The 14358-nt window shown below is 37.7% G+C and overlaps 3 protein-coding genes across 3 annotated transcripts; 1 reads left to right on the forward strand and 2 right to left on the reverse strand.

Annotated features, from left to right (window-relative positions):
- Window positions 1–673: 673 nt before the first annotated feature.
- On the reverse strand, window positions 674–1634 carry LOC108601599 (protein Tube). Its single transcript, XM_033293900.1, has 3 exons — window positions 1613–1634; window positions 1181–1546; window positions 674–1119 (listed from the first exon to the last, which is right to left on the reverse strand). Exons 1-3 carry the CDS (start codon window positions 1632–1634, stop codon window positions 674–676), a joined length of 834 nt encoding a protein of 277 aa, XP_033149791.1.
- A 2413-nt stretch (window positions 1635–4047) lies between these two features.
- LOC108601737 (ras-related GTP-binding protein A) lies at window positions 4048–5738 on the forward strand. Its single transcript, XM_017989657.1, has 4 exons — window positions 4048–4212; window positions 4272–4371; window positions 4432–4816; window positions 4880–5738. Exons 1-4 carry the CDS (start codon window positions 4201–4203, stop codon window positions 5316–5318), a joined length of 936 nt encoding a protein of 311 aa, XP_017845146.1. The 5' UTR covers window positions 4048–4200; the 3' UTR covers window positions 5319–5738.
- Window positions 5724–7354, reverse strand: LOC108601738 (beta carbonic anhydrase 1). The gene is made up of 4 exons (XM_017989658.1): window positions 7103–7354; window positions 6456–6540; window positions 6199–6386; window positions 5724–6146 (listed from the first exon to the last, which is right to left on the reverse strand). Exons 1-4 carry the CDS (start codon window positions 7193–7195, stop codon window positions 5745–5747), a joined length of 768 nt encoding a protein of 255 aa, XP_017845147.1. The 5' UTR covers window positions 7196–7354; the 3' UTR covers window positions 5724–5744.
- Window positions 7355–14358: the final 7004 nt, after the last annotated feature.

A 14358-nucleotide genomic window follows, 5' to 3' on the forward strand; every position in this document is an offset into this window, starting at 1 on the left:
CCTTTAAACAATTTCCATTCGACATGAACGGCATGACCAATCTATGTAATTATAATTTAACGGGGAAATGTTAAAGGTAAAATTCCATTAAACTTAACATTTAGTTTCCATTTCCTACAGTTGCTTTAACTTTCCATATTCTTATACTCTCATTGCGTAATTAATGCATACTGCATAGTTACTTTAAATATTTCCGCCAAGAAGTATTTGCTCAAAATATTATGCATCCCTGCTCTTTGTGCCATTTCGATATTATCTGCAGCGTACGATTCTCTGCTTGTGCTGAAATCGTACACTGTTGCTTTGGCGTTTTCACGAAAATTCCCTATGCGCCTTCATGGTTTTCTTCCCCGCACTTATATGTGTTAGTGCCCATACAGCTGTTGAGCTTACAGAGTTGCTGAAGCGATAAGCTATCGATAAGTGTCTATTCGATTTCGAAATTGATAGCCATTCAGTTTTAAATTTAAATGTAAATTTTATTTTTGTGTTTCAATAAATGCTTGTATAATAGAAACAATTACATTTACATAAACTTTTCATTTATATGTACTAAAAACAGGAGAAACACTACTAAAAAAAGGACGATAAAAAAAAACTGATAAGGCGTTACATAGACAGCTTTTGGCCATCTTTTTTCCATTGGAGCTTAGGTCGTGGTGCGGCTTCAGGATCACACACAATTGTCGTGTTGTACATTAGCAGGCGCCAGCTCTTCGCTTCTAGCATTCAAAATCGATAGATTAGGCATGTTCGGGGTTATAGATGCAGATGAGGCAGTATTGATTGTTGTTTTTGTTGTCGGCACAGCACTGCTGTCCGTGTTTCTTTGCTGGCGCGAAAATTTTAACACTCGCGGCGGCGGTACAGGCACTGAACTAGAAGCCCCATTCTCCAACTGTTGTGGCACGCTTTTATCACGCCTAACCATATGTTTGTCAAAGTAATCCAAGTTCATACCAGTGCCGCGTCCCTGGGCAGCAGCTGCATTTAGGGCCGATGTATTCGGCTGAAAGCTGGCACCTTCATCTACCTCCATGTCTTGACTTAGATCCTCACTACTCAGATCAAGACTAATGTGCGCTGCTGGCCCATCAACAGGCCGATCTGGTTTTGGTTCTGAAAAGCAAATAAATTAGTGTTTTTGCCATTTCTGCTATAACTTTCTGTAAAGACTCACCATTAAGGAAATGTGTTGCTACAAAATCGGCAGCACTATAAATCTCAGAATGCACCAGTAACTGCAGTAATACACCAACCGTGGGTCGTTCGTTCTGCTTGCCAGAGATTTTCCACTCATCAATCATAACCTGTGATATGCTTTGGCCGGCCGACAAACGCTCTGCATCAATCAGGCTTATTTCTTGGGCGGTGTATTTAAGCCCTTCCTTTGTGGAAATTTCTTGGTACTTGAGCGCCCCTGCTGCGCTGCAAGCTTGTGCGTCCAGGCGCTTCGGTATGATGGACATCAGCTTACGCCAGCAGCTGTTCACATCCAGTATTTTAGCCAGTTTATAGATATCGTTGTCGTAGACGCGCCGCAGCTCTGTGCAACGGTTATATTTTGAATATTTTGGGACGGGTGCAGAGGAGACGCGAACAATAGACCAACCGTGCCCGTTTGTCATTTCCATTTTGTTGCGCTGCTTGAGTTTAAAGCTTTACCGTGAGTGTTATTCCTAATTAATCAGCTAGCCTGAATTATTTGTTCTTGATACCAGTAACAATTATTTTTGCCGATGTCTGTACTTGAAACAAATTGAGCACGGAGAAATGAATACTGCGAGTTTTCGTATTGTACTGACTTTGTTGTGGAATATGCTGGGTTTATATACAGAATTTTAATGTTTGCTTAGGTCTAGTTACAATTTGTGTCCAGCTTGTGGATCAATACTTATCTCATATTTTATTGGTTTAGGTAGTTGAGGAATAACATAACATAATCTAATGCTGCTTAAGTTTATCACGCATGCGTGTTGGCAGATGGTGTGAAGTCGTAAATGTGCAGCGGGTGCATATTTGGGACTGTTACCTGGAGCGGGTGCATGTTTGGATAGCACTGTTACCTACAGCGGATGCATGTTTGCATGGGACTGCAGCGAACGATTCTCTGCTTGTGCTGAAATCGTACACTGTTGCTTTGGCGTTTTCACGAAAATTCCCTATGCGCCATCATTGGTTTCTCCCCCGCACTTATACATATGTGCGTAAGCATGTGTTAATGCCCCAACAGTTGTTGAGCTTACAGAATTGCTGAAGCGATAAGCTATCGATAAGTGTCTGTTCGATTACGAAATTGATAGCTATTCAGTTTTAAATTTAAATGTAAATTTTATTTTTGTGTTTCAATAAATGTTTGTATAATGGAAGCAATTACATTGACTTAAACTTTTCATTTATATATACTAAAAATAGAAAAAAAAAGTTACGGACGATAAAAAAACTGATAAGGCGTTACATTGACAGCTGTATACTTATGCTAATTATATTATCTTTCGTTGCTAAATTCATTAAAAAAAATACAGAATATGATATAATATATATATATATATATATATATATATATATATGGGTGTTCAAAAAATATCTTTACCTGCTGATGTTTCTTTTCAATACATATGCTCTACTTACGTGTATATAAGGTAACTTTTTTTTTTAATCTGTGTAAAATGTATAGCATATGATTCAATATAGACGGAATGTTTTCTGATATTTAAATCTAAACGAGACTCTTAAGTTTTTTGAGTGTTCGGTAAAGCTGTGCGCTTTTCCCGAAATGTTGCTTGCTTACTTTTCTAAATTAAAAGATGCGGAAATGGATGAGGTGCGTTACTAGTTGTTGGTGCTAGTGTAAAAAAAGGTGGTGATAAACAACAGCACACTCATAATCAATACTGTATTTATATTATATATCTGATCCGTTTCCCAAATGCACACCTTAAATACAAATACAAATTAGATAAAAATAAAAGTCTCAGGCTATTTTATTTACCTTGTAGCCCTCGATGGGTTCCTCATCTTGCGCTGGTGAAACATAACGCCATACCAAACGTACTGTAGACGGATCATTGCCATAGACATGCACTGATGACGGTGGATTTAGCGGCGCCTTACGATATGTGCATGTTAGAGATAAGAAACAATTAATAAAATTCTAAGAAATTGTTTTATAATAAGTACCTTCGGTACGTTCACTCTCAGGACCCAGCCAGCCGCATTGTAAGCCATAACCTTAACAAAGTAATACGTGTCCGGCTGCAAGCCAACAATCAAAGACGTATGGTACGCGATAGATAAAACACCGAATCCTCTTCCTGGTGCGTGGTCTTCAAATATTTCAACAAAGTGATTAATAAGCTGTTAAAGCAACCTATTTAACAGAAGCTTACCCTATGGCCTATGAGCAACCAGGAAATATTAAAGCAGGTGGAATTGAAAGCAATGGCAACTGGTCTCTGCGGTGCCACCTGTGGCATATCCTCTGCGGAATGTATAACAACCATTTCACCTACACGCAACAATAAACATTTTTCTGTCTTTTCAACACTGCACGCTGCACAATTAACTAAAGCCTTACAAGCAAAACTAACACTATACATTCCACGATTTAAACGTGTCATACATTTTGGGAATTCCCCTTGACTATTTTTTCCTCCTTTTCACTTCTTGATTTAATTAACGCTCGATCACGAATTTATATATTTTAATTTTTTTAACCTTAATCTTCGCTCCACGCACCTTGAACTCTCCCTCGGCACTAACCTACATAATGGCGGCGCCCTTACATTTTTCGATTCACGTCGGGATCAATGTCCACTCTCTCACTGTTTTTAAAAACACGTTAGGGCCCGCTCAGCCACCCTTATCCAACACTAACCTCTGCTCATCCCTAACGACCAAAAATAATCGGTGTTCCGCCACAGTGGACATAACAAACGGGAAATTAAAAATATATATATACACATAAACCAAAAAGACAGCAGATGAATTGCTTAAATACATTTAGCTACATTATTTAAATTTTCATAATTTTTGCTGTCACAACAGTTATATTTTATTTCACCCAAATCTTAACAATACTTAAAAAAAGCCAGATTTGATGGGAAAAAAGCGCAAATGGCAACACTGAACATTATCAACAACCATACACTACGACCCAGCCTTTTGTTATTAACAAAATAAAAACAAAATAGTGATAAAATGAAGAAAAAGGTAATGTGAAAGGAGTTTGATTTTAATTTACTTGTGCTAATGCTTTTGAATATTCTCAGGTATTGCTTATGGGAAAGAGCGGATCGGGCAAAACAAGTATGCGTTCTATTATTTTTGCAAACTATATAGCCCGTGATACGACACGACTCGGTGCAACAAGTAGGTAGATTTTCGATACTTAAGCTGAATATAAAATAATAATACTTCAAATAACTTCAGTCGACGTGGAGCATTCGCATGTGCGCTTCCTGGGCAACTTGGTGCTTAACCTGTGGGACTGCGGTGGGCAGGAAGGGTTTATGAAGCAGTACTTTAAGACGCAGCGCGATAATATCTTTCGGAATGTAGAGGTGCTTATCTATGTTTTTGATGTGGAGAGCCAAGAGGTGGACCGTGATGTGCACTACTATCAAAGCTGCTTAGAGGCAATGATGCACTATTCGCCAGATGCCAAGATATTTTGTTTAGTGCACAAAATGGACTTACTACCCGAGGAGCATCGCGAGCAAGTGTTTAAGGTACGTGAAGGCGATCTTATAAGCGCATCCAAGCCTATGAATGTAACATGCTTTGGCACCAGCATTTGGGACGAGACTTTATACAAGTGAGTAAATATGAAGTAATACAATATGGATTCTATTCATTGACGTGTGTATTTTGTGTGCAGGGCCTGGTCTTCTATAGTCACAATGCTGATACCGAATGTTGCTGCATTGGAGAATTCCTTAACGCATTTTGCTAATGTGATTGAAGCAGACGAAGTGCTTCTGTTTGAGAAAGCCACATTTTTGGTAATCTCCCATTGCCAGAGCAAGCAGAATCGCGACTCTCATCGTTTCGAAAAGGTCTCCAACATTATAAAACAATTCAAGCTTAGTTGCTCTAAACTAGGCGCAAAATTCCAATCCATGGAGATGCGTAACAATGCATTTGCCGCGTTCATCGAAACATTTACAAGCAATACATATGTCATGGTGGTTATGTCGGATCCCACACTGCCCTCAGAAGCCACGCTAGTGAATATACGCAATGCACGGAAATACTTTGAGGAGCTGGACAATCCAAATAATATTGCAACGAATCATTACAATCACAAGTACCATTGATGCGCTGGGATATTTGTTAAGTTTTTTGCCGTTTCGTTCCGCTTTCTGTTTTCTTTCGGCTTTCGAAGCCATACGGTTTATTGTTGCGCAGTGGAGTGCCCCAAGGCACCCACAGTCTTATTGCTTCCCATATTATATAGCCATTTTATGCATATGTATCTTATGTTGACGTGCGTTGATTTTTCGTACATTTATAAGAATGCTTTAAAGTTTAATCCTCTAGGCCTTAAGTTTATATACAAACAACACGTAACAATATATGTAAAAACAAACATTTCTAAATACAAAATACCAAGTATAAGTTATATTCACAAACATATGTATAAATGCCACTTCTGATACGGATTAGAACCACGAGCTTGCTGAACATATCACAGACACATATTTAAATTCAAGGCACGGCATAGGCAGTTATAGGTAGACTGATTATGAGTAGAAGCGTCGCACCTCCGACGACAGTTGATCCACACTCGACTCATCGACGGCCACAAAGCGCTTGGCGCCACGACTAAAGTAATAAATGTCGCCTGTGTAAATGTCGAACCACAGCGCATGTATGTGCAAATCGTGTGACTCAAGGCGCGCCTTAAGGAAACCATATGAGGCAATGTTGGACATTTGCTGCAGCGTATTGATCTGCGATAGCTTGTCCTCAATGGCAAACTTCTGTTCCGTATCTATGTAGGCCACAAATCTACGGAGCGGCGTTTCTGAAGAGAAAATCAAAGGATCCTTCATGCCGGCATTGCGCCACTCCTGAAATTTATCCAGACTTGTGTTGGCATGTGTGCATAGCCACGAACGCAAAGGAGACAATCTGCGGTTCAACTAAAATGATAAAACTATTAGAGCAGATAAGTTTCGCATGATGAAAGCATACCTTTGATGAAAATTCGGGATCACGCAGTTGATAGAGGAGATTCATTGCCTTGCAATCACTGTGGCCACACACAATAATATGCCGAATGTCGTTCACCACACAGCCCAGCTCCAATGCCGCAGGCTCACAGCTAAAGTATTCGTCCTGAAAATGTTGGGCATGTGGTATAAGATTGCCCGCATTACGTACTAGCGGTGGAACATAAAACAGGTGTTTGATTAAACATTATCTAATATTGTTCTCTATCCTATACTTACCCACAAACATATCGCCCACATGCGTATCTGTATATCGAGTCGGTATCATTCGACTGTCCATGCAAGTGAAAAACACGGCCTTCGGCTGATAACAAAAATAAGTAAAAAGGTTAAATAATTTGTTGTACTTATTATGGCATAGTTGGACGTTAGCCAAATCACCCTAGAGGAAATGAGCCTCAAAGCGGATCAAAATTACTGCCATCAGAGTCTTATATATTTAGAAATCAATCTTGTGAACACTACCTAATTAGTGCTTTATTAATGTTGTATTTAGCAAATGTAGCAACAAAATATTTCAGCTGTATAGCATGACCGGTTAACCTTTGTTTGTTTATATACTGAAACAGACAGCAACAGGCATGGAACACGCGAGAGTTGACTTCTAGAATGCCTATTGAAAGTGCGAAACTGACCTAACAACAAAAACAACAATGACTTTACTTGTGTACATATATAATATGTATGATAGTATGAATATGTATGATTGTATTCTTCAAAGGCAATGACATGCTTCAGTGATTAGCTTACTAAAATGTTTTAAGCTTTTTTAATTGTATTTTACAATGACACACTAAACTTTATTGTTTATTTATTGTTGCTTTTTGTTTAAGTTGTTTAAACATTTTATTTAATTGAACACACACCTCTGGATTGTCACGAACTTTCTGAAATTCTTTGACCATTTGCTCGCGAGTTGTATTGCGGTAGCGCATAATTCCTCTCAATATGCGTTCCATGTCTGGCAATCAGGTGATAAGCGCTTCCTACTTAGCACTTTAATTATTCTCGTATTTAAAACTGATTTGTTGTCTATTATTGAACTTTTATATTTCAAGTAAATAATGTTTAGGAAATCGCGTCCACGCGACACGCAATAAAATAAACTGAAGGTGCCTCCTCGGCAAAACATTTGAAATTGAATTGCTGTTTCTCCAAAAACACGCTGTGACTACGACGAATATACAGCTGTTGTTGTTGACATTCTCTCCAACGTTTATATGAATCTCTCGGCCAGTCTTACGCTCAGAGAACGTTGGCGCTTTTTATACACTTTGAAATTTTATGTAGAAAATACAAAAGGGTAATATAAAGTTGTATGTTAAAGGCAGACCCCATAAAGTATATATATTCTTGATCAGCAAGACAAGTCGATATTGCAATGTCTGTCTGTCTGTATGAGCAGCGACAACTCAGAGATTATCAAATGTTGTAAGGAGGTTCTCATAGTTTCTAAGCAAATCGCTTTTAATTGTGAAAAAATTAAATAAAAAAAATCTTTAAATTTAAAGTTTCAGAGCGACGGATAAATAATTCAGCGTCGTTGCTGACGATATAGATAACACGAACTTTGACGCGTTAGCTGTTTGCTGCGATGCCTTAGTCAAAGTGTATATAAGAGATATTTGCGCCCAACTTTAATGCGCTTACTTGTTCTGTGTGTGCTTAAATACATACATGTACGTATGTACATAATAACTACAAATATTTCTACATACATGATTCTCTCATTTTTTTATGAGCATAAGAAGTTTATTCATAAGGCACACATTTGCTGCCTAAAATGTTTTTAAATAGATATGTATATGAGTAAAAATAGTCGCGCAATACTGCGAGACTGCTCTCGCAGAAATGGGGGCTGGGCTTCCGATGACGATGACGTGGTTTCGACGTCAACGATAAATTGGGTGCATGCCAAAGAGAACGCATGCTCGGTTAAATGGGGCAGGGTCATTGTAAGAGATTTGTATCCTCTCCGATGGCATTATGTTTAAATATTTGCCTCGTTAAGGAGAGAGCAACTATCGATTGCGTAATTGAGTCGGGGAGCAGCGTCTGGCATTTTCCAGGCATACATACAGCCGTAACCTCAACCAATAGTCGTGAAAAAATCACAGACAGTGCACAGTGGGTCCCCCCATAGGTCAAAAATAAAAAATGCAAAGTCAAAATTTTGACTTTTTATGTATCAACACTTTTTCATAATTGGTCTAGCTATTTTTCTGTATACTTGCTTTTGTTTTGTTCTAACTGTCCTCTTCAAAAATAGCATCGAAAGAGACAGCATGATAATAATTTTGTATTGCAGCGTGTGCAACTTGCAAGTAGAGCTCGCCAGAAAATAACCAATAATCAAAGTTTATTGGGCAATGCCATAGGGTTTTAATATTATAAATAAAGGTATTACTATATATGTACAACAAAAATTATATGTTCTTGCATCGTATTTTGTGTAAACCGCTATTGTGTTTAGTACTTAATTGTGGACTTTCTGTGTTTGTCTTTGCTGTGTTTCGATAGAGTTTTAGTTGTGAAGGCCACCTTAGAACTCAACCAATTTTTTCTACGTTATTTATTAACATCTTAAGATTATATATCTGTTTAGTTCAGCTGCCCGGAGGTGCCCGTTCTCTTGCTATATGCAAAAATGTAACATAACCTCAAATTTTAAAAAATCACATTTTGCAATGTTTTATTTTATATTTGTTAATTATAACCATGATAATATATTTTCTAATTATTATAAAATTATAATATTAAATATTTGGGTGGTTGGTGTTACATTTTTGCTGGTTTGTCAACCAAAATTCTATTTCAAACCGATCGTTCTTATGGCATATAATTTTGTCTCCCGATTTTGACCAAACTTGCTCTGGTTATATAAAGTTGCTTTAATTGAACAAATCTATAGTTTTTTTTGCAATGCAATGTAAAACAAAAAAGTTTTTCATACAAAAACATTTTTCAGAATAATATATAGTGTCCGTCCAGTTAATTTTACACAACATTTTACTAGAATGTATAAAAAATTTGCCAAGTAAAGCCCCTACTCCACTGAATAATTTTTGCCTCTCCATACACGGACCCATGTGCAGTGTTGCCTTATCAGCAGAGCATAGAGAGTGACAGAAATTATGGTTCAACAATTTTGATTTTTTTTTTATGAATAAATATTTTCTTAAACATATATTTTATTATTTATATATAAAAATAAATAATATATATAAATAAATTCAACGATATATGTAGCTTTTATTATGTGTAATACAATATTATATTAATAGGTAGAGCCCTGGCTGAAAGGATGTAATATTTCTATAACCTCTTTCTGAAGCGATTCTGTTTCAGCATTTTATGACTTTGTGTCAAGTATTTTCCAAATAGAAAACAGCGTTTGGTGGCACTTGCGTTGAAATAATTGAGCCAACCCAAGCGCCACCAAGCACATTTAGAATCCCACTCTTATAATACTCTACATCGCAAGAATTTTTTTCCGAAAATTAGCAAGTATCATCCACAATAGCGATGGACATCCCAACACTCCAGCGCCGTTAATTTTCACAACGGCGTTGCCCACTGCAACAGGTGGTATTTGATTTCTTGTGCTAGCGACTTCTTTGCTACAATGGATTATAGAAACCAATAAATTATAATTCTTTTTATTATTTTAACTTAATATTATCAAATTCAGATCTATTACAAATATTTTTAATTAATACATGATTAAAAACTATCCCTTCCAGTATGCTACGATTTATTAACAATGTAGCTTGTACAATAGATGGCACCAAAATGTATTATCCGGACACATTTGTAATTAAATTGATCAAAGATTATTAATTTAGAATTAAAATTCAACTTCCAAAAATCACTGTATATAGTTAGAGAGCTTAGTGACTTTTTATTATCTACATACAAATTTGACTGTCTCTAGCTCATATACATACGTACAATGTGAGATCAGCATGATTATACAGACAGATATGGCTCTTCATAATTTTTTATGTGACTCAAAATAAATTTTCTGATCTTAGTAATTTGTCGTTTAAATAAATTATTATTTTGCATTAATACATTAAAGTTGTTTTTCGTGAATTTCGCATTCAATTTTAAGTACTCGAAGGAATGTGGTTCCAGGAAGTGAACAACGTATCATTCATTAGGTATTTAAGAATTTTCTCAGGCATCTTAAATGTACAAAAGTGGGTCAGACACCTGTAAGAGAAAGAGACACACACTCATGCACGCCCAGTGCAAATATTATGAAATCCCGCGAAAACAGAATGAAAGTCAAGCAGAGCCCAACTTGTTGCTAGTGCCCGTAGGGCGTACACAAAAAATTGTGGGAACTGGGAGGGGGAAGCATTAACCATTTCATCAGTTGGAGGAGAGCCAAAGCGCAAGCAGATTCACTCTTGATGATTATAAAGCTTTGTTGTTTTGGAAGCACTCGACTCGTCTGTTTTGCTTTCCTTTCATTATCGAGCGGCGAAATATTGGTTAAACAAGCAAAAACAATGAAAACGAAAGAAAGAAAGAAAGAGGAAAAAAGTACGTTTTTACTGAAAACCTACGAAAAAAGAGAAAAAAATAAAAAAAAAAACCAACCGCAGCGTGACCAACAAATGATCATGCCCAGCATCTGCATCTCTCGAAAAATGCACGATTATGATGATGTTTATGTTGATGATCAGGCGGGCAGAACGAGCTAACGAAACGGCATAGGACAGTATACAGAAGCGTGGGTACGAAATAATGAAACAGAATCGCCTGCATGACACTGATTACCTCAACAACAGCAACAGCAACAGCGAAAACAGCAACAATAACAACTGAAATTGAAATGAAAACGACCCACAGCAGTTTCCATTGCCGTCCCACCAAGGCATCCAATGGGCATAGAAATGGAATTGCCTATACCACTCTCAATGCTGCTTGCTGCTGCTGTCTCGCTCTTGATTTCTGCGTGTTGGTGGATGTCAGCATTCAAGAATTTGGGCCAAAGCAGCGAACATAAACAAAACTCTGATGATGATGGTTACTTAACAATGTTGAACAATAAATGTGAAAGATACATATGCATACCATATGTATGGATGAGCATGCTTGTGCGTGCGTGTGTATAAGTGGGTGTTGGTGCTGCTCAATTATAAATAAGTGTGATTGTGTGAGCGTCAGAGGGAGTTGCAGGTGCGTAGAGATTTGTTGGCTGATTCATCAAGTGTAAAACGTAAATTTTTGCATCTCAATGGCCCTTCTCCAAAAGGATCTGATAATGAATTAATATACTTACTTAGAATTCAAAAGCTAATCATTTTTCTTAGCTTTCAAAATATATGTTTGAGATTTATTTAATCCTGCACATTACACTTTCCCACTGACTAAATGTAAAATGATGTCATTGCTTGTAAATAGTATTTCTTTTGTTGGTCAAAAGTTTATTTTTATTTTTTTTGGGATTTCCTAAGTATAATTTATATGGGTGTTGCCTCTTTGCTGCTGCGTACCCCTTTCACCAGTTGATTGGTGCGCTCTCTCGCTCGCACTTATGGGTACAGTTTGCAAATCAGTTGGTAGATTCTTTTGGCTGACTTTTCGTTTGGTTAATTACTGAGTATCTTTCCTCAGCACGCACGCAGCACCAACAATAATAAATGCTTTTGGCGCTTGTGAGTGTGTTTCTCTGTGTGAGTGAGTGTGTGTGTGTGTGTGAGTGTATTTGTATTCGTAATGGCGGCATTGCTGTTCTTATTAGCGGTGTGGCCAAGTTTAAAGCTGGCTCTCTGCCCCAAAAGTGGGTCAGCCGCGTCGTTAAATCTTTAAGTATATGCAAGTGTGTGCGTGTGTGTGTGTGTGTGTGTGTGTGTGAGTGCGCAAATTAAATATTCACAGTGTTGGCTAAGCAAATAAAATCTCAGTCTTAGCTCGCTTTTAGTTGTATTTGTATTCGAAGTTGTTGTTGCATTTCATTCTGTGCGTGTGCGTGTGTGTGTGTTTTGACTGTGTCTTTTATTTGTTTGTTCGTCGTTGGTTTTAGCCGCTTAGCTCACAATCACAATCAGAATCAACGATCGCGCGCTGCGCATGAAAGTGAATCAGAATTTTCAGCAACTGTTGTTGTTGTCGCTGTTTATGGGTGCTGCTGCCGCTTTTTGCAAAGCAAATGAGATCAAAAGTGGGCTTTAGTCGCATCTCTTTAACCTAAATATGTTAGTGTTGTTAACCAAAATAAGCAGAAGACAGCTTCAAGTAAAACTTCTGCTGTTTTTTAAGCTCCAACAGCACTAAGGCTTGCCTAAAAATAATTTAAAAAGAACCCCAAATTTATATTGGCAAAATCCGACGCTTATTAGTAATGCTCAAACAAGTCGGCATCATATCATAAGCATTTGCTGTCTGTTTGTATAACACTTCTTCATTAAGAACTCTCGATGCTGATGCTGATGTTGATGTTGACTCGTGAAAAAGTTGTGAAGCGAGTCAGTTGATTTGTAGGCGTTCCTTCAGGTGGGGGCTATGTTAAATGTGAATTGGATTGGTTTGGTTTGGCTTGGAGCCCTGAGCTATAAAGAGGTGTGCCCTGACCTACTTTTTGCTCGAGATCTGTTATTTACACACAACAATTGCTGCTGTTCACCTTAAGCGAACTTAGAAACGGTTACATATCCATTGAGTATATTAACGCGCTTTATTTTTCGGCATAAAGAGCAAACGATGATGTAAATATGCTGCAGGCAGTCATAAAGTTGAGACAATCATACGCCTACAAAACTGGAACCCTTTACTTTAACAACAGCAAGCAAGAGGAACAGGAGAGCGAATGCTAGGCTGAAAGGTCATTAGGCAAAAATGCGCTTTTGCATCATTCGCTAGACCATGACAAAACAAAAGAAAGGTTGTGGTTGTTGTTGTTGCTGCTGTTAGATGGTCAGACTGTTAGGTAGGTCGATGGGCAGGCGTGTCAAAGGACAGCAAACAGTGAAATGCGCGTTTTTATGACAACAAAAACTACATCGACGACTTTAAGTGGAAACAGTCGGCATCACGGCAACGGCAACGGCAACGGCAACGGCAGCGGCAGCAGCAAGCACGCCTTAGAGTAAGATATGCTAAAAATTGCATTTTATGACCATGACAAAAGATGACAGTGTGTCCCCGTCGCAATGTCCGTGCTCGTCTTCGTCATCGTCGCAACATCCGCAACAGCATCGAGCTGCAGCAGTCGTAAATCATCTGACGTTGCTTTGCATGCGACTCAGACAGGCGGACAGACAGACAGTCAGTCTAAGTTGATGTTGACCCAGTTTCTGCTTTCATCGTGTAACCCGCTGCGTTGCAAATGCTCTAAGCCCAGCTGCTTATGCTTATGCAAAAACTAAAAAGAAATTCAAATGCCAAACCCTTTTGCGAACATGAGGCGGCTTTCCCAGCTACAGTTACTAACTCTAATGACCTTCAGTTTTTATTGCCACCAAATGTATGGCATATTACATAATGTTGCAGCGACACGCGTCGTTGCTTAGCCTTTGTCCAGGACTCCCACATCGCGCATGTGTGGCCTTGACAACGCATATGAATTATCTCTGAACATATGTCCATACACAGATTAAAAAATGGATGAATATGAAGGCAATTGGGGACCCTACAGAGTTAGTTGGGACTGTAATTTTAAAGTAAATAAATAACTTAAAATCATTGTTAATTAATTCTCATTTCGACTAAAAGAACTGAGAATTTATTCTCACAATTATATAATAGTTTTCTTAGAATACATAAATGAAAATTAAAAAGAACCAAATTTATAAGTGTAAGGTGTATTTAATATTTATTAGTAGTAATAGTTTTTAATTTAAATTGAAAACTCAAACGACAAGTCGCTTAATAAAACATGTGCTCTCGACTTTCAATACATTTAAATTAAACATTTCGATTAGTGTACAATTGCAGCTTGAGAATATTTGATTTTCCAGAGACCACTTACATTCAAAAAAAAACTCATAGCACAAGTTTGTTGTCTAAGTCTTTTGGTTTACTTTCTGTTCTGTTCGTAATACGCACAATGATTGCCATACAAATAATTTAAATGTTTATCCACAGAACCGTATTCATAGTAATGACTTTA

This window comes from Drosophila busckii, chromosome 3R (assembly GCF_011750605.1).
Source record: "Drosophila busckii strain San Diego stock center, stock number 13000-0081.31 chromosome 3R, ASM1175060v1, whole genome shotgun sequence".
NCBI classification, from domain to species: domain Eukaryota; kingdom Metazoa; phylum Arthropoda; class Insecta; order Diptera; family Drosophilidae; genus Drosophila; species Drosophila busckii.